The sequence below is a fragment of the Podarcis liolepis genome (assembly GCF_965112155.1).
Source record: "Podarcis liolepis genome assembly, chromosome: 10".
NCBI lineage: Eukaryota > Metazoa > Chordata > Lepidosauria > Squamata > Lacertidae > Podarcis > Podarcis liolepis.
The window spans coordinates 14,109,821-14,129,844 of NC_139562.1; the positions used below are offsets into that span (position 1 = coordinate 14,109,821).

The 20,024-nt window shown below is 46.3% G+C and overlaps 1 protein-coding gene across 2 annotated transcripts in view; it reads right to left on the reverse strand.

Annotated features, from left to right (window-relative positions):
* BCAT1 (branched chain amino acid transaminase 1) overlaps window positions 1-13,601 on the reverse strand; it is a 67,186-nt gene extending 53,585 nt beyond the window's left edge. Inside the window, exon 1 of one of the 2 annotated variants that reach the window (XM_083461483.1) lies at window positions 13,320-13,601. In XM_083461483.1, the coding sequence (XP_083317609.1) occupies window positions 13,320-13,325 (6 nt within the window). In that variant the 5' untranslated portion in view covers window positions 13,326-13,601. The remainder of the gene's footprint in view (window positions 1-13,319) is intronic. The other variant, XM_083461484.1, reaches the window with a different exon arrangement.
* Between the last annotated feature and the right edge of the window lie 6,423 nt (window positions 13,602-20,024).

Consider the following 20,024-nt stretch of genomic DNA (forward strand, 5'->3'; position numbering starts at 1 on the left):
GCCGTTTTCACATCCACACATCCATGTTTTGACACAGATACACATTTTATTGTCAGAAAACAAATGTGCAGCTTTTGTGCCACAATATAGCAGGCCGGATTTAGAAGGCGATTGGGCCAGATCCGCCCCCCCCCCCCCCGGGCCCTAGTTTGCCTACCCATGGAATAGAGGACCCTGGGGGTCTATGATTCATATGTCTGCAGTAGCAAAATGGGAGCCCCTGGGTCAATGGCCACAGCCCAACTATTTCCTCCCTCCACAAGTCAAGCAGCCCATGGGCAATCCAGAGGTCCATCACCTGTGCAAACAAATGCTAATTGCATGGATGGCACATTTAATTAAAATGCAAAATAAAAGGAAGTAGAGCTTTTGCTTTTGCAATGTTGCCTTCAAAGCTGGAGATTTTCAAAGCAGCATTCGTGCTGCCATTTGCAATACAACATCCTTTTAAAAATTACTACAAACAGCAAGCTCTAGAGGAGCCATTTAAATATATATATATATATATATATTTAAAAATAGAATTAATAGTGTTACTTCAGCCAGGAAGCGATGAAGAAGATTACTTGCAAAGCAATAACAGTACCCACTGGGGAGTTTGTGTTTTTTTCTTTTCTTAAAGAAATAAATAATCCGCTGCTATTTCATCAAGCAGAGAAAGTGATGCTGCTGAACGGCTGAGTCACTCAACTCTATTTTTAACACCAGCTGAAAAGGCTTGCAACTCCTCGTGACCTTTCTGAAAAAGGATCTGAAGAAGCCCAGGACTACATCCAGGTTACTGCAAAGCTAGACCCAGATGAATATCCTCCCCTCAATTCCATTTGACATAGAATGGTTGCAAAAAGAAATATTCCGGGGGGGGGGGATCCCAAACTGTGCAGTAAACAGATGGTGTTTGCTGTGAGATGCTGATTCAAGAGATCTATTTTCCCCTCACCTCACCCCAGGGCTTGACGCTTGGGTGTAAATGTCACTTTGGATCGAACCAAAGGGTTGGCGTGAGGATGAAATGAGGAGGGAGGAAACTGGGTATGCCCCCTTGAATAAACACAGCAAAGGTGCTTTGAAGTTGAGAGAAAAGGTGAGGAGGATAGACGTTTATGGCATGGGGAAAGTAGATAGAGGAAAAAAGCTTGCCTCCCTTTCTCAAAATATCAGAATTTGAGGACATTCAAAGAAGCTGAATGTTGGAAGATTCAGGAAGATGAAAGAAAACCCTTCCTCATGCAGAGCAGTTAAACTACGGAACTCCCTCCCACAGGAGACAAAGCTTGGCCAAAATCCTAGTTGGCTTTAAAAGAGGATTAGACAAATTCACAGAGGAGAGAGAACTATGGATGGCTATTAGATGCTGGAAACCTAGTGGAGCAGCAATAAAACTGCGAGCGCCTTTGCAAAGCTAAGCAGGGGCCAGTATGGTTTCAAATCAGATGGGGGACCGTGTGTTGAGATTGCAGGGAGTTGGGCCAGATGACTCCTGGGGTCCCTGCAATTCTACGTTTCTATGAAAAACCACCTCACAATTTCTTCCATCTCTCCCTACCTCAGCCCATTTAATTAACAACGTCAAGAATGGATTACAGAATTATGCAAGCCCTAAATCTTTAGAAGCAGTCTCAGCGGTTATTCAGCACAGCAATTAAGTTAAGCAGACGAGGCCAGCCAAGAAAGTGTTGCCTTAGAGGAAATTAATATTGTTGTGAGAGGCTGGTTTTTTTTAGGGGCGGATGGGCGGCGTTTAGGCTGTAAGGTGCCTGAGTCCCTTTAAATCCATTGGACCCAGCAAGGGTTAAAATCGAATGGAGGATTCCATTGTCGAATTGGACAAGGTCTAAGCATGGCCACTGGTCTGACAAAAGAAGCTGCTCTGTGCTGGAGGGCAAATGGCTAGTCCCACTCTCTCACCTGGCTGGCACTAAGGAAGACAAAAGCCAGAGAGATGGGTGGGTGAGCTAGGCTAGAGGCCGGCAGAGGGCAGAGAGGGAGAGCCATGCTTGATTTCTGCTAGAATTCAAAGCTGTGGCTATGGGAGAAGCCCAACCTTCTTGGATGTTAATGCTGTCAGCCCCTCCAGTGTAGGCTCAGGTTTTATAAATGTGTGGCGCTGTGGGTTAAACAACAGAAGGTCAGTGGTTCGAATCCCCACAATGGGATGAGCTCCCGTTGCTCGGTCCCTGCTCCTGCCAACCCAGCAGTTCAAAAGCACGAAGTGCAAGTAGATAAATAGGTACCGCTCCGGCGGGAAGGTAAACAGTGTTTCTGTGCACTGCTCTGGTTCACCTGAAGCGGCTTAGTCACATGACCCGGAAGCTGTACGCTGGCTCGCTCAGCCAATAAAGCGAGATGAACGCCCCAACCCCAGAGTCGGCCACGACTGGACATAATGGTTAGGGGTCCCTTTACCTTTACTAAATAAACCATATATCCTAAAGACACACAACAATCTCCACTGCCCCCTCATTCCGAGGAACCCAAACCCTACGCAAGAGCCTGGAACCCCTGGAATCTCGCACCGCTCGGAGATTGGGGTGGCATGCAACAATACGTACTTTGCTTGTTATCTGCAAGTTGGAAGGAGGTGTGCAATTAGTGCAAGAATTTGTTTATTTTATCTATAATTTAATTTTGGAGGGGAAAATGCCCTTCATCCAAAAATGGAATCGAAGGCAGTGTACAAGGGAATTTAAAAATGCAAATGAGTTATGAAAAGCAAGCCAACAGTTATGGATAAAGCAATTTAACCAGTTAAAAAATACCATACTCTTAAAATGCCTGGGCAAATACAGTAAATCCAATACTGAAAAGGATGCGGTGTCAGCACCAAGCCAAAATGGCAGATAGACGTTCTGTTTTGGCGACTGCAACCTTGGTTTAAGGAGCCATTTGGCTCTAGCTTATAATATCTGAGTTTCTAACACTGGACTCCTCAGGGGACCTTGCACAGCAGCTTTATGGCAGAGGTTAAAAAGCCACAAACCAGTGGCTCAGAATTCCTGTGGCCCTGGAAATCAGATGATCACAAATCCCAGGCCACTGCCTGCTAAGATGCAGTATCCAGAGCGTCCAGCCTGCCCTGAGTCCTTGCTGGTTTTTGGAGGATCCAGGAGCTTAGGTCAGGGATGTTGCCTTGGATGCACAGAGGGACAGATGCAAAGCAGTTTCTGTTTTTACTTGGAATTCCAGCACCGTGTGGCGAAGGCGGTGTCTCCTGCCGAATGTCTCCAGCTGAAATATACCTCTTAACACTTAGGTCATGGGGCCTGTTTTCTGAAAACTCGTGTATTGGTTGTCCTCCTTTGACATCCGTATCACTTGCTTTGGAATTGCTGGGGACAAGTCAGTGGCGGCAGCGGCAGAGGGAACAAAGTGGCCAAACGAGACATTTCCACTCTTCTGAACCGGAGAACAGAGCCTCTAAGTGTCTCTTTTGTTGACCTGCTTGTCAGACCCGGCATTAATCCATTTGCTTAACAACTGCATTGTTTGCCAGTGTGACAACAGGGGCAAAAACTGCAACTATATTAAAGCTGCTCGCTGCATCCTGTTGGCCTATAAATCTCACTTCCTATATGCAGATAATTCTCTCTTTGTACCACTGAGCGACAAACAAGACACGCTCCTCCTCTCTTAACAATTCAGAACAAGAAACAAAAAGGCAATAAGGACCAGGAGTCTTTTGTTGACACTAAGAGTGAACTCAGGTACAAGCTGCCTCTGAACATGCACAAGTGTTTGTGTGAAAGGATGCACACTTGTTGACTTGTGAAGCTCAGCACACAGACAGCACACTTGTTGAATGTTTGTTGTTGTTTAGTCGTTTAGTCGTGTCCGACTCTCTGTGACCCCATGGACCAGAGCACGCCAGACACTCCTGTCTTCCACTGCCTCCCGCAGTTTGGTCAAACTCATGCTGGTAGCTTCGAGAACACTGTCCAGCCATCTCATCCTCTGTTGTCCCCTTCTCCTTGTGCTCTCCATCTTTCCCAACATCAAGGTCTATTCCAGGGAGTCTTCTCTTCTCATGAGGTAGCCAACGTATTGGAGCCTCAGCTTCATGATCTGTCCTTCCAGTGAGCACTCAGGGCTGATTTCCTTCAGAATGGAGAGGTTTGATCTTCTTGCAGTCCATGGGGCTCTCAAGAGTCTCCTCCAGCACCAGAATTCAAAAGCATCCATTCTTTGGTGATCAGCCTTCTTTATGGTCCAGCTCTCACTTCCATACACCACTACTGGGAGTTGAATGTTACATGGGAACAACAGCCCATAGGAACATAAGGACACTGTCTTATTCTGAGGTTGGGGAGAGGAAGGGAGAAGAGAGGAAACAGGATTAATGCAGAGAGGAGATGGCTGTCGATGGCTACTAGCCATGACAGCTATGCTCTGCATCCATGGCTGGAGACAGAAATGCTTCTCAGTACCAGATGCTGGAAGTCACAAGAGGTGAGAGTGCTCTTGAGATCAGATCTTGCTTGTGAGCTTCCAACAGCCATCTGGATGGCCGCTGTGTGAACAGGATGCTAGACTGGACGAGCAACTGGCCTGATCCAGTGGATTTTTCTTACGTTCTTATGACTCCACCATAACTGGTAGGGAGGAACTACTTCTGCAGTGTACTTCTGCCTCTGAGCATGTTGACATGACCCCTTATTCATCGGTTGCCCTGTTTGGGCAACAATTATGCCATCACTTAATCGGCTGAGTTTGCTATTAGAAGGAAAGATACGATCATCAATAACAACAAATGCAATGTTCGGAGCAGCTATCAGGGCAGATCTCCACCTTCCCTCCCTAAAGATTTGGGTTTATATTTAAAGATAATAAAAGAGTCGACGTTGCAGGCACAGTCCTACCGCCATTAAAATTCCAGGGCAGCAAAATGTCTTGTACCCGGGAGTATTGTTTGCAATACACCTGTCAGAGGCAGGTGAGGGACGGATTTATGATCATTCCAGGCTGGGTAGCTCATGCAACCAGCCAAGCACGCTAATCCATGGAGCTTGAAGTCAAACAAGAATGGCTCTGCAGAGATGCCGAGAGCCCGTCTTCGCGGACCAGACTGCTGTGTTTATTCTGCTAGAATGATCCTTCCAAAAAGAGTTAAATTTTTATTGCTGTGGGAGAGGAGGCCATAAACAAAATGGACTGGCTGCATTTATGTCTGCAATAACCTAACAGGAAGTTTGACTGGGTAGCTACTCCCTGCTCTGCCCTAGCACTAAAAGGGCCCCTGTTACAAAAGCATCTCTGCTCACAGAGCGAGCAAGTGTGTTTTGAAATAGGATAGGGCTAACTTCAGTCTCTCCAGTAAACAAACCTAGAATCGTGGTGCGCCAATGTGTTTTAAGAAGGCAATAAATCCTATGCATGGTCCCTTGGGAGTTGTGTTCAGTGGGGCTTAGCTGCAGGTGAAAGCAGTGTTTGAAATTTGCCAGGCACATTTTGCACCTGGCTTTTGGCTACTTGCGACCAAGTGAAGATGACCGGGTGCCAGGATGCTGCCTGTGACGTCTCCACCATCTGGAGGGGCATGCCTGGCGATCCTTGGATCTTGACTGCTTTCACATGCAAGCAAATCATCCCGTAGAATTCTAACTGTAATATTTTATCTGAACAATCAGAATGAATTTCAGGAACCAAAACGTTGTACTGAAAAATATGGCTGTCTGGCCCCAAAATGGCAACTAACCCTGGTTTAAGGAGCCATTTGGTGCCTAGCTTATATGCCTGAGTTTCTAACACTGGTTCAGTGGGGCTTGGTTGCAGTTGTAATTTCCTAAGCAACCATGTTTGGCCCTTCTCCCTTTTGTAGTTAAGGGACTATTTCTTCTGTAAGGCTCAGGGCCTTGGTGGATCAGACTGAGTTCAGCAAACAAGAACAGGAGCAACCAGTGGAAACTCCTTCAGCAATTTCCCCATCCCTCCACTGCCTCGCTAAGCGTGACTCAGTGCTCAAGTCTGGGTGAGTTTTCTACAAGCCACATCTATGGGGTTCACTGGAAAAATTATTCCTATGCGCCTGACTCACATGGTGAAATGTACCCTGGGCACCAATGGAGAAGTGTACTAAATAAGGGGTGGGCAATCTGAGGCCTGTGATCCCATTTCATTTGAGCTTTGACCCCATGTGGGTGACAACGAGGAAGAGAGTAAAGTGTGGGATCACACCCGCCTCTAGCTCTGCCCCTACCCAGTTTCAGCTCCAGACCCACCTGCCAGGCGGCCCTTGACAGATCATTCCAAGGCAATGTGGCCCTGGCAGAAAAAGGTCACCCTGAATCATCAGGTTTCCCCCTTCAAAAATCACACACCACAGCCGAAAAAGACTTAGCCCTGGCAGACCAGGCAACCATCTTATGCCCAAAGCACTATTTGATCATGCATTTAAATTCTGTGTACGAACAGTACACATCAAAGGAAGGCAACTCTGAGATTCTAGAACGCAGGGCATCAAATGCAGAAAGACACGGATGTGCTAAGATTTTTTTAAATCAGATAAGACAAGCTAGTGAAAACCTTTGATTATCCCCAAACACTGTTTTCGCTGGATTGATGTGGGAAAGGAGAAGGAGACGCGCTTATCTTTCAGATAAGCAAAGCCAGTGCGTTTTCATTTTCAGCCGCATATGGCAATATTTGCCAAAGTCCTTCTAATGGAGGAAAGTCAATTTAACCTCTAATAAAAATAATGGCTTATTTAAGAGGATGAGCGCCCTGCGTTTTACTCCATCGCCTGGTTTCTTAATGGATACTTTTGCGAGACAAAGCAATTAATTCCAAGGAAACTGGTACTTCCTGGTCCTTGTATAACTGAGACAGGATTCTTGGATTTGCAAGGGCAGAGACTCAGCTGGGGTAGTCATGTAAATAAGACAACTGCTATCATTTCTGAGTAAGCAGTCATAATAAGAGAGAGAAACTGACAGGCATGGTTTTAGCTTGTCATTTTTCATAATTGTGTGATTGTTTAATATTGTCAGGAGGGTTCCAAATTTATTTTGTCAGCACCTCTGAATTTCTGGATGAGAGCAACGACGCTTAGCATTCATATAGCAGTTTTCCAAGGGCTCAGAGTCCTTTGATATACACTGGATGCTTTCAGACAAAACACTAAACCATGGTTTAGCGCTATGTCAACAATTCTAGCCTACAGACAGATTTTCATGCACCTCCTCCTCTTAAGTGCCCAGCAGGACTTCAGAAGCGTTTGCTTTTCACTGATGGACAAACAACAGCTAAAACAAAACGACCTTCCCCATCTTGATGCTCTCCAAACGTTCTGGACTACAACTCCCATGAGTTGTAGTTGCCAGCCAAAGCATCTGTGCCTCATGTATGCAGACGCTGCCATGGTTTTGAGACTCACGTCTCCAATGGTGTACTTTAAGGTCCAAGCACACACACACAAAATCAAGTACAGTACATTCCCACAATCCTAAAATCTCCCCCACCTCTCCAAAAACCTAGCGTCTATCCTGCTGAAAATCCATTTGTGCCCCTTGCGTTTCAGGCAACCCTGCATTCATAAGGAGAAACACGTGAAGCACAGCCATTGAGCTTATGGACACAGATCAGGGCTGTGGTTCTCTAAATAGAATACTAGAATCATAGAATTGGAACCCAACCCTCTGCAATGCAGGAATCTTTTGCCCACTGTGGGGTTCAAACCCAGAACCCTGAGATTAAGAGTCCCATGCTCTACCAGCTGAGCTATCCCAAATGTTGGACTCTGGCTCCCATCAGCCCCTATCAGCATGGTTAACAGTCAAGGATGATGGGAACTGGAGTCCAACAACACAGCCTCTCCGTCCCTGATATAGATACCTGGTGGGTGGCGCTGTGAGTTAAACCACAGAGCCTAGGACTTGCCGATCAGAAGGTCGGCGGTTCAAATCCCCGCAACGGGGTGAACTCCCATTGCTCGGTCCCAGCTCCTGCCCACCTAGCAGTTTGAAAGCACGTCAAAGTGCAAGTAGATAAATAGGTACTGCTCCAGCGGGAAGGTAAACGGCATTTCTGTGTGCTGCTCTGGTTTGCCAGAAGCGGCTTAGTCATGCTGGCCACATGACCCGGAAGCTGTACACCGGCTCCCTCGGCCAATAAAGCGAGATGAGTGCCGCAACCCCAGAGTCAGTAACAACTGGACCTAATGGTCAGGGGTCCCTTTACCTTTACCTTTAGCATTTGGTGCCAGGGAATTAAGGTCTAGAACCCAGCATGCAGCAATATATTAAAAGCAAACTTCTCTTGGTATGATGTTCTCCCCAAAACGTCCAGAGGGAAGGCATTCTACATGGGTGCTTCAAAGAGCAACGGCAAAAATGGGAGTACTTTGCAGCAAAAAAATTGGCAATTTCTCTCCCAAACACCTTCACACAGTTTTTCTTATCCCATTATCTTGTTGGCAGGACATTCCATCACAGGTAACCCAAAGTTGACTTCTGCGTCGCTTCAAACTATTTCATGGTACTGTTGGCACTGCACCCTGCTGTGACCGTACCGAAGTTGGTATTGCCACGACAAACACTAACTAATGATTCTCACTTTCGATGACTTGCAGAGATTAAAACCTGAGCCTGTTAGGACCGGCTATACCTGGGCATGCCTACATCCATTGGGTTGCTGACAAGAATGATTGCACCTTGTGAATTCCCATTGTTTTTATTCAGAGCGGAATCACAGATTATGTGCAGCCCCACGATTCTTCTGGGATAATTTTTAAAAATGTAAAAACGCAACGCAGATGCAATTTTAAGTGGAAGGACGGCGAGCCGTATACGAGGAAGCTGTTGCTCCCGTGGAATAACTTCCCCTCTCTCCAAATATGTTCTAGGGGTTCTTTTTGGGGGGGTGAGGAAAGCATACCGGGTGCAGACAAGGAGAGGAAGCTGAATTGTACAGGCAGAAGTCCTTTTGCTCGCACAACGACCCAGTGAGGGGAATCAATCCAACTGAGAAGAGACGGCTGGGGGAAAACAGTTTCTTCCATCCTTCCCCTCTTGTGCTGTTTAACTGCAGAATACCTGTATGCTCCCCCCCCCAATCCTTAATCAGTTTACTAAACAATATTTCTGCCCTAGCGCCTTTAATTATTTTTTTAAAAATCCTAGGCAGCGTGTACGATATTAACAAAAAACTAGAGAATAATAACTGGTCTGTAGCAAGGACTTTATGGTCTGAAAACAGAGACGCTGTGTGTACTTTTGTAACCCAAGAAAATACTTAATAAAAACATTTTAAAAAGAGAGGGAAAAACAGCATGCAGTACAACTCCTGAGATGAATGCAAAACGCAGGAAGTGGGTGGGAATAATTGCTAAAAAATGACACCAACGAAAAGCTGCTTTTTGTCTCCACTGGGGAAAAGATACTGGGACTGGAATCTTTTCCTCCGGTAAATGCAGTAGGAGGTGGTACTGCTCAGTGGAGAAAATCAATGGAAGAGGAAAGAGTTTAGAAGCCTCCCTCTCTGTGGGAATCTTCCAAAGTGTAAGGGCATCAGGAGGGTCTTGCTGGAACGTATCAGAAAAGCTGAGGCAGAACAACACCTCAACCTCCATGAAATATAACAAAAAACGAAGAATCACATAACATGCACTTCTGCCCTCATGGATGGATATGGAACCTCTGCCTTCTGAGCAGATGCTGATTAATGTTACCTTTTAAGCTCACTTTGCATATTGATTTATTCACAAAAATGTCCCATGTACGGTCCAGCCATCCGCTTCACAATCTCATTTCACACAACTGACAAAGTTGAGCCTTGGTCTACACACTGTTATTTCCTCTGCAAACTTATGATAATACTTTTATTTCTCCTGCTGGTTTGCGCAGCTTTCAATGTGCGTTATTTTACTTCCTTTAGAAATGTTTTCTTTTGAAATGTTTCTAAGATAATTTTGCTGTGCTAAATGTGCATTCTGTCGTTGTGACCTCTGTCACGTTTTATTTTGATAATATTTTGGTTTCCAGTTAACTATGTTGCTTTGAATGTATACTTCATATTTGACTTTCCGTTGTTTTATTCTGGATTGTTTTATTTGATGTCTTAATGTAGGTGGAAAACAGGCTTTGAGATTCGTTTCCCTAAAAATATATAAAGCGGTATAGAAATGAAATAAATAAAATAAAATACATTTATGCCAAGGGGTTTCCTATTCCTTTGACTGGTAGAGATTAACAGAGCTATTCTTTGGGAACAATTTCTTCCATTCCCCATTTGCAGTGGATGAGGATCCTTTTAAAATATTGGAGGATTTTTGACTTTCAGATAACAAGTTCTCATAAACGGCCAATCAGGGAGCAAGCTTGATCTGGTCTGGACCGCTTCAGATTCAATCACATCATGACCAAATGCTCTTTGAAGCAAACAACTATTTCCAGTGCTTGTTTTTGGTAAAAATAAAAGGAGGTGCCAACATTCATATCTTGATAAAAAGTGCCGCGGATGCCAGCACAAACTGGATGCCAAGGGCAGCTAAAAAGAGATGTGATGGTACTCCCCGCAAAAAAACAACCTTGCCTTTCCCCCTGTATTTCCATGCATCTAGAAAGCTAGCTGTTATGCAGCCACCTCTCTGATACACCAAGTTTTCTATGTGTATGAACATTATTGGGCTCCCCCCCGTTCCAATAAATGGAACATTCCATCATGCAAGCACCTACGGCAATCTGTAATGGTACAAGTCCAGTCCTTTGGTTAGTTAGCACATCACCTTGACACATCACCTGAGCCTGAGGAAGACTGCAGGCCAACTGAGCAGTGCCCAAATAATATATACCAGCAATAGGCAACGTGGTGCCCTCGAGATGTTGCCAGGCTCCAAACTCCCATCAGCCCAAGCCAGCCTGGTCAATGCATAAGAGAAACCAGGGTCCAATAATATTTGCACAGCACCAAGCTGCCTACCCCTGAATATATACTCATAAAAGTAAAGGTAAAGGGACCCCTGACCATTAGGTCAAGTCGTGGCCGACTCTGGGGTTGGGGCGTTCATCTCACTTTATTGGCCAAGGGAGCCGGCGTACAGCTTCCGGGTCATGTGGCCAGCATGACTAAGCCACCTCTGGCGAACCAGAGCAGCGCACGGAAATGCCGTTTACCTTCCCACCAGAGCGGTACCTATTTATCTACTTGCACTTTGACGTGCTTTCGAACTGCTAGGTTGGCAGGAGCAGGGACCGAGCAATGGGAGTTCGCCCCGTCGCGGGGATTTGAACCGCCAACCTTCTGATCGGCAAGTCCTAGGCTCTGTGGTTTAACCCACATAACTCCCAAATCTCCGGGGAGCCAAGAAGCACTGTCTAACCACCAAGGGGTCCGGGCACTGTGTTAGCAGGCCTAAGGAGCCCCTAAGTTCCGCAGAAATGGCAACAAATAAAGAAAGCGAAAAGATAGGGAGACCCAAACAACTGAAGGGAGAGTCGTAGTTTAGAGCCAGAACATTTGCCTTGCATGCAGAAGGTACCAAGCAAGGCCAAATAGACCCAGGAGAGACACACCTGTCTGACACCCCAGAGGGCTGCTGCCCATCAGTGCAGGCCACTGCTCTACCGATCGACGCTGCCTGATCCAAGGTGTGCTGCAACAGGAGCAGTACTGCCATGCAAATCTATGGGGGAAGAGTAAGAAATGGGTCCCCAAACACACTTTTGGGTTAAAAGGTTGATGATACCTGGCGCAGACAATACCAAGCCAGATGGGCCCATGGCCTGACTCTGTATAGGACAAGTTACTAAGTCCTATGAACAAGGACTGAGGATGCTAACCAACTGCAGAAGGAGTGCCGGGGGGGGGGGGGAATGGAATGGAATAGTCTGGAAGAGGGCATGGCTGGCTGGAGCCCTGAACAGGAGTACTCCACACGGCAACATTCTGCTGCAGATCCGATTGGTCACTTCTGCATTCCGTACTTTGCATATGCGACGCTGCATGGTGCCCTAGCCTTTGGCAGCAGCCTGGCAGGCTGAAATCCAACAGGCGAAGCTTTTTTTCCTGGATCTGAGAAGTTTGGGAGGAAAAGCTTCAGCGACTTATTAATGCCTCTCGACCCGCTGTTAACGGCAGAGGAGCACAGCCCTTAAGAAAAAGAAGGTGGCGACCTTTATTTTCTAGCTTGTGTGGCTGTCATCAGACGGCAGAAAGGATCCCAAAGTGAGTTTGACCCAGGAGCTAGCTTTCTGGCTGCAAGTCCCAGCTTGCCAGGGGACACGCAGCTCAAAGTTGCAGTGACACTTATGTGAATACAGACCCTTTCTCTGTATTCTCTGTCTCTTACTTGCAGGCTCAACCCCCCCCCCCCAATGCTTCCCGGGGTTCAGCTGTTCACCAGGGTATAAAGTTACTGCCTCCTCCCTCCCCACCCCAAATACCCACAAGGCATCCTGGAAGTTTAAAAGGTGCACATTAGCGGTTTAGATGAGCATTTCTTCCCCTTCGCTTCAACAGAGCAGAGGAAATGTGTGAAAGGAAACAGGATCTGGAGCACATCTGTTACAGAAGCTCGGTTGCAGGAGAAGATTGAGTTGGGGGAGGCGGGAGAAAAGCGAAATACGTAACTGGCAGGGTCTCACGTCTGCGGAGTGGACAGCTCACATCTTCCCATTTACACGGAGGGTGCCCGTCAACAACCAGTGACTCTCCCGTTCCCCGATGACCTGATTCGGAGCATGCAAATTGACTGCAGAGCTAAGATCTATAAATAAACTCCGGGGGCCCCACAAATCGCAGCATCCGACACAAATGCATATCTATCACACACGCAAACAAACTAAGTCACACATATATACAATATAGCTCTTTCCAGAATAAGCCACAAAAATAAACCCTGGAACCCTCCAGTCCGAATTAGTCATTGCAATTGCCTGTTGTTTTTCTGCTGCTGTTTTTGGAGGGGAAGCCACTGAACGTGCAAGATGCCTGGGGGAAAAAATGAATAAATGCAATTCGGGGTTTTAACCCTTAAACTCCCGCCACTTTTTTTTTAAGGAACCTTCAAAATCTTAACGAACTAATGCAAAAAAAAAAAGCAATCCTATAAATAAATTGCGGGTGGCTCCCCCGTTTCCTCAGAGCCTATACATTTTTCAGCACTGGCCCATATGGATACGACTGGGGAGCAAAGAAGCGCAATTGGAACCGGATCATCGGCCCAGAAGCTGCAATCGTTCTCTGCCTCCGGAGCCCGAAACGCGTGAGCTGGCTCCCGTGTGTGTGTTTGCAAACGTGGCCGGGGCTCCTAGACGCGCATCTCCCACCCTCCCGCGATGCAAAAGCAGCAGCTGCTGCTGCGCACGATCGCTTCCTCCAAATCTTACCTTCATTGCGCTGGAGAAATGCAGCCCAATCCCCAAAATTTAAAGGTGGGCAGAGGAAAAGGTGGACGGCTTGCAGAGACGTGTGTGCGCTGGGGGGTGCTTCTTTCCTTCTGGCGTCTCCAAAAGATGCCGCTCCCGAAGCAGAGCTCTGCAAAAAAAAAAAAAAAAAAATAGCCCAGCAAAGCGAGCGCCGGCGGGACACGTTGCAGCTCCGGCTTGCAAGCGAGAGTTTCTCCAGCAGCGGGCGGCGACGGCGGCTTTTTTCTACCCGCGCCGATTGCATCACAGGCAGGAAACGGCGCTCCCCGCAGCCGCCGCCAGGGGGCAGAGGAAGGGGAGGAGGAGCGGCAGATCCCGGCGGCGGCGCCGTCATCCCGGTTCTCCATCCGTGCATCTATATCCCCATCCTTGGAGGAAGGCGCAAGTCCAGCGCTTGCAAAGGGACCAGGACGTGCGTCCTCGCGACCGCTTGCGCTTGCTTCTCCTCCCGGACCTATCTATGCATGCACTGCCCTAGGCAGCCGGTTCGGGGGGGCGGGCATGCTTTTGATTAAGCATCTGAAGGCAGCCCTGTTTAGGGAAGCTTTTAACATTTGATGGATTATTTAATATTATTTAATTTAATATCTAATATTTTGCTGGAAGCCGCCCAGAGTGGCTGGGGAAACCCAGCCAGATGGGCAGGGTATAAATAATAAATTATTATTATTATCATTATTTTGTTATTGTTTATTATTGGGACGTGGATGGCGCTGTGGGTTAAACCACAGAGCCTAGGACTTGCCGATCAGAAGGTCAGCGGTTCGAATCCCCGCAACGGGGTGAGCTCCAGTTGCTCGGTCCCTGCTCCTGCCAATCTAGCAGTTCGAAAGCACGTCAAAGTGCAAGTAGATAAATAGGTACCGCTCCGGCGGGAAGTTAAACAGCGTTTCCATGCGCTGCTCTGGTTCGCCAGAAGCGGCTTAGTCACGCTGGCCACATGACCGGAAGCTGTACGCCGGCTCCCTCGGCCAATAAAGCGAGATGAGCGCCGCAACCCCAGAGTCGGTCACGACTGGACCTAATGGTCAGGGGTCCCTTTACCTTTTACCTTGGGTTACAAACACTTCGGGTTACAGACTCTGTTAACCCAGAAGTAGTACCGTTGGTTAAGAACTTTGCTTCAGGATGAGAAATCGGGCGGCGGCGACAGCGGGAGGCCCCATTAGCTAAAGTGGGACCTCAGGTTAAGAATGGTTTCAGGTTAAGAACGGATCTCCGGAACGAATTAAGTTTGTAACCAGAGGTACCACTGTATTATTAGCAAGGGCAGGGGTGCAATTTCAAATCGAGGAGTTTCTAAGGAGGGAGGCTTCTTGGTGGTGGCTCCCGCCATGATCTGTCAGGAATGCTTCCATGGAGATTCCTGCAGTGCAGGGGGAGGTTGGACTAGATGACCCTCAGGTCCCTTCCAGCTCTACAATTCTATGATTCTGCAATTCTAGCATTCTATGCCTATGTGTCACTCTCCTCCAGATTTTTTTGGGGGGCATACCATTTAAATTCCCTTAATGTAAAAATGATTTTGGGTCACCCCTTTTCTGAACCTTTCCCCAGCTGTGCATCATCCTTTTCTGGGGTGAGGCGACACAGATAATGTACAATGGCATTATCGGTAGATTTATCTTCTGTTCCTTTCCTAATGACCCCTAACCCCTAAGAATTAAATTTGCCTTCAACACAGCTGCTACACACTGAGCCAAGATCTTCAGATAGACTGCCTCTGAACTTGGGGGTTCTATTTAGCCAAATGGCTAACAGCCATTAACAGGGCTATCTTCCCCCATCCCCTTTCTTTCTGATTCAAGTTTTCCTGTGCACAGGAGAAAAGTACCAGCAGACTTAGGGTAACCCCAAGATTTTCAGCTGCAAAAAATTATAATAAACATAATAAACTTTAGGGTAATAATAGGGAAGCTTTGGCCATCTGGTTATTGCTCCTGTCCAGCCCAGTGCCAGGGATGATGGGAATTAAAGTTCATGCAACATCCAGAGGGCCAAAGGTTTCCCTCCCTGGTTTTTAGGGGGTATAAAAATTCAGCAATGAAACCGCTAGCCCATTTGCAAAGCTAAGTAGGGTCTGGCATGATTTCAAATGGGATGCGGGTACCGTGTGTTGAGATTCCTACATTACAGGGTGGGGTAATATACTTTCTACCTCTACAAAGTCTCCTTCCTGGTCAAGTCACTACCAGTTCAGAACCATGGGCATCTATATGGAATTTAGATTTCCACCCCCCACCCCAAAAACATGCATCCAATTACACTTCTTACATTGAATTCCATTCGCCAGTTTACCACCCATTCACTGAGTTTGGAAAGATCCTTTTGAAGATCAGTTCTGTTTTAATAATCCTGAACATTCAGCAAACTCAGCTACCTCATGGCTCCCCTTCTAACCCGTAGTTATTTATGAATAAGTTTTAAAGCCCAGGTCCCTATACCAATCTTTTGGGGGAACCCCACTTTCTACAACCCTCCATTGGGATAACTATGAATTTATTCCTACTCTCTACTTTGTGTTGCCGATCCACAAAAGCACCTCTCCTTTCATTCCGTGACAGCTAAGCTTACTCAGGAGTCTTGGGCACTGTACTTTGTCAAAAGCTTTTTGAACACCGGCATCATAATACCTCCTCCTTATTTCACAGTGGTGCCATTTGGGTTCTGTTGCTGTTGGTCATCACTCCCCGAGTTGCTTTTGGAGGCAGACATTCATGTATGCATGTATTATACTTTTTATTGAATTTGTGTAACTTTTATTTTCCCAGACGTTTTTCTTTTGTTTTCAGCTGGAAATTGTTTCCTTGTTTTACGCTGATGCACCTCCAGCTGCCTTTATCCTTTTTTATTTTTATTGAAATTACACTGCTTCTTAAAATGATTGTACTAATTGCTTTTTAATGCTTCGTGTATACCACTTCCAAGAGATCAGGTGAGCTGGAAGAGAGGGTTGCAAGTTTTTTAAAATAAAAATGAATTCAAAACCAGACGCAGCTCCAAAATGTCTCATCTGAATTCTGGACTGCTGCTGCATTTGAACTGGTGCAAAATGCCATTTTGGCTGATCTGCGCAACAGCTGCTTGCAGCTTTGAACTCATCATCATAGCAATTCATTCTCTCTCTCTCTCTCTTTTGGGAGGGGAGGGTGAATAGGCTGTAGCCCTTACAACACAGAAAGCCAACATGCAAGTTAAGTCTTTGCAAAATCAGAAGGTAGAGTGTGAGGGTTGCCATGGAAATGCTCAAATAATAACCCAGCAGTGAATGATGCTAGAATCCATTTGCCAACCAGCTTTCGCAAGGCTTTTAATAAAAAAAAAATCTAGAATCAATGTGCTAGGGATGTTGGGCAGGGGCTCAGTTCACAAGACACCCATGTCCAGACCCCAGTGCTAGTTCCAGGGCATCCTTTCAGGTTTCCGAGGGATACAGGTTAAATTCATTGCAAAGTTCAAAAAGTTTAGCCCTAGGCACATTCAAGGTTAGATGGCAAAACATCCTTATACAGTGGTACCTTGGGTTAAGAACTTAATTCGTTCTGGAAGTGCGTTCTTAACCTGAAACTGTTCTTAACCAGAGGTACGACTTTAGCTAATGGGGCCTCCTGCTGCTGCCGCGCGATTTCTGTTCTCATCTTGAAGCAAAGTTCTTAACCCGAAGTACTATTTCTGGGTTAGCGGAGTCTGTAACCTGAAGCATCTGTAACCCGAGGTACCACTGTATTTTAACAGTCCTTGTGGTGGTTGTGTCTCTTGACCAAATTAATGCCTTTAGGAACATAAAGTTCTGTGGGATCATATCAAATGCTCCATCTAATGCGGCATTTGCCAACCAGATGCTTCCAAGAAGCCCACAAGCAAGGCTTGAAGGTAATTGTTTAGACTGAGATAAACTATCTCTGAACCTGGAGGTTCTATTTAGTCAACATGGTTAACAGCTATTAAGAGGGCTATCTTCCTTCATCCCCTTTCTTTCTGATTCAAGTCTTCCCAGGCACAAAAGGAAAGTATCAGCAAACTCAGGATAATCCCAGGACTTCATAACATTTAGAGCAGTGGTGAAGAAACTCTGGCCCTCCAGATATTGCTGAACTCCTGTCCACCCCAGTGTCAGGGTTGAGTTCATGTAGCATCTGGAGGTACAAAGGTTTCTTGTCCCTTAGAGGGGGGAAAATGCCAAAGTAGGAAACCGTCTAGGGGAGACTAGAATGGGGCAAAGGATGAACACAGATACAAAAAGGGTGCAGACAAGTATCCAGTTGTCTGGATAGGTCATTTCCAGGTTCATACTGAGGAGACCTATTTAGATATCCCCCGAGACAGAAGTGAGAGCTGTCCAAAGAAAGCAAAGGAGAAATCCAGGATTTTAATGTAGCTGGGAACAGATACAAGTATGCCCACACAAACACACCCGAAATTGGAGAAGGCACCCCACTACAAACAGGTCATGCTCAGTGGGCACAAAATGCTAACTGTTGGGAGGAAATGGGGAGATAGATAGAATGGAGTGGCTGGAAGCCTGAACAGCAGTCCATCACTGCAACCTTTTGCTGAAGGTAAAGGTAAAGGGGCCCCTGACCATTAGGCCCAGTCGTGACCGACTCTGGGGTTGCTGCGCTCATCTCACTTTATTGGCCGAGGGAGCCGGCGTACAGCTTCTGGGTCATGGGGCCAGCATGACTAAGCTGCTTCTGGCGAACCAGAGCAGCACACGAAAACGCCGTTTACCTTCCCGCTGCAGCAGTACCTATTTATCTACTTGCACTTTGACATGCTTTTGAACTGCTAGGTTGGCAGGAGCAGGGACTGAGCAGCAGGAGCTCACCCTGTCGCGGGGATTCGAACCGCCGACCTTCTGATCGGCAAGTCCTAGGCTCTGTGGTTTAACCCACAGTGCCACTTACTAATTTGTCTCAGATCCCTCTAAAAGCTACCTAAGCCTGCAAGTAGCCACCCACCAGAGCTGGTGGCAGCACATTGCATAACCATTTGTGTGTTACTTCTTACATTTACATACCACATTTTTCTTCCAAAGAGCTCCAGTTGGGGCACATGATTCTCCTACATTTCATCCTCACAATAACCCTGTGAGGTAGGTTAGGCTGAGACAGGGTGACTGGCCCAAGGTCACCCAGTGAGCTTCATGGCTGGGTGGGGATTCGAACCCTGGACTCCCAGGCCCTAGTCCAGCACTCTAACCATTATGCCAGAGGTTCTTCCTTTTTGTGTGTCCCGGGTAACCCCCCAAAAGAAATATCCATCCATCTGTAGCATGTACATAATTTGATTTACAAGCCTCTTATCATGTTCCCCCTCCCACACACAAACTCACCTGTTTGCTGTTGCGGGTTAGGAAGGATTCAACTCTCTCTGCATTAAGGTACAATACATTTGTACCTTACAGTGTACAGTGTTGTTCTCTTTGATGTTTGTGCTCGCTATTGGCCTCCTCTCACCACAAAACTTAGTAGGTATGTTTACAACCGGGCTTCAAAATAACGAGACCCCCAGACAACCGATTCTTAAGGCAGCTGCATGCATGCCAAAACTCTCTTTTGTCTACTTCAGGGATGGCCTGAAAGTCGATATGAAATGAAATGGTACTTTGGGTTTGATTTGTTGCGAAGCAAATGCTTCCTGTCAGCTTTGCCAGCCGCCAGCAAATCTGCATCAGTTCAAGAGCTGCTTTAGGAAACTTAATAAATTATCCTGAGGCAGCTGCCACAGTAGCAGGAGGGTCTCTTGCAGAGGGCCCCCCCCCCCAAAGAAAGCTTTACTGTTAGGAAAGATAAATGGAAGAGTTTGTCTGGCTGCTTTTAGATAAGCTCTTTGCAGGATCATTGACCAGATTAATCCTGCCTATTCTAAAAACCACGCCTTATTTCTAGGGCACTAGTGCCAAAACTGCTGTAGACAAACAAGTCCAAAATTGAACCTTGAAAATTTAGTGAAATGTGCTTGTGTGGTTTCTGAAATGAAGGTTTTTTTTTCTTTTTCCTTTTTAAAGGGACATGGATATTAATGAAGCAAGCTTGCCAAGTCCTTTTGGAGACACTCCTAGAAACATATGCAACTTCCAATCCTGTCCACTCATGTCCCACAGCAATGATTATTTTTCTTAGCTTCTTAAAAACTTTTTTTAGGCTTCCCTCAGAATTTCAGGATGAAATGCTACTGTGTGCTGCCTTAAGCCAAGAGAGCGACTAGCCCAATGTCAAAAACCCAGTGAGATTTGTGGCTTTGTATGGATTTCAATCTGAGCCTGCCTGGTCCAAACCTGTAACACTAACCACAATATGGCACTGCCTTTCAGCTAACAGGCAGCAACCAGGAGGAAACGCTTCCCCATGTGAGTTGTCTCCATGCTGGGATATACTTTATCCAGTGCTTTTTCTCTGGGGAGACGCAGGGGTACGCATACCCCTAAACGTTTTGTGAATCTAAGTTTGGCCTCATTGAGGGGCAGTATTTCAGTATGAGTAGGAAAATGAGAGTACCCCTAAACATTTTTTTAGAAAACAGCACTGACTTTATCTAAGAGATGCTGAACCCATGCCCCTTCAGATGCTCTATTTATAAAAAAAATATTCAGGTATTTATATACTGCTTAATATTCAGAATTTCTAAGCAGTGTGCATAATGTATTAGATAATCATGCAAAGA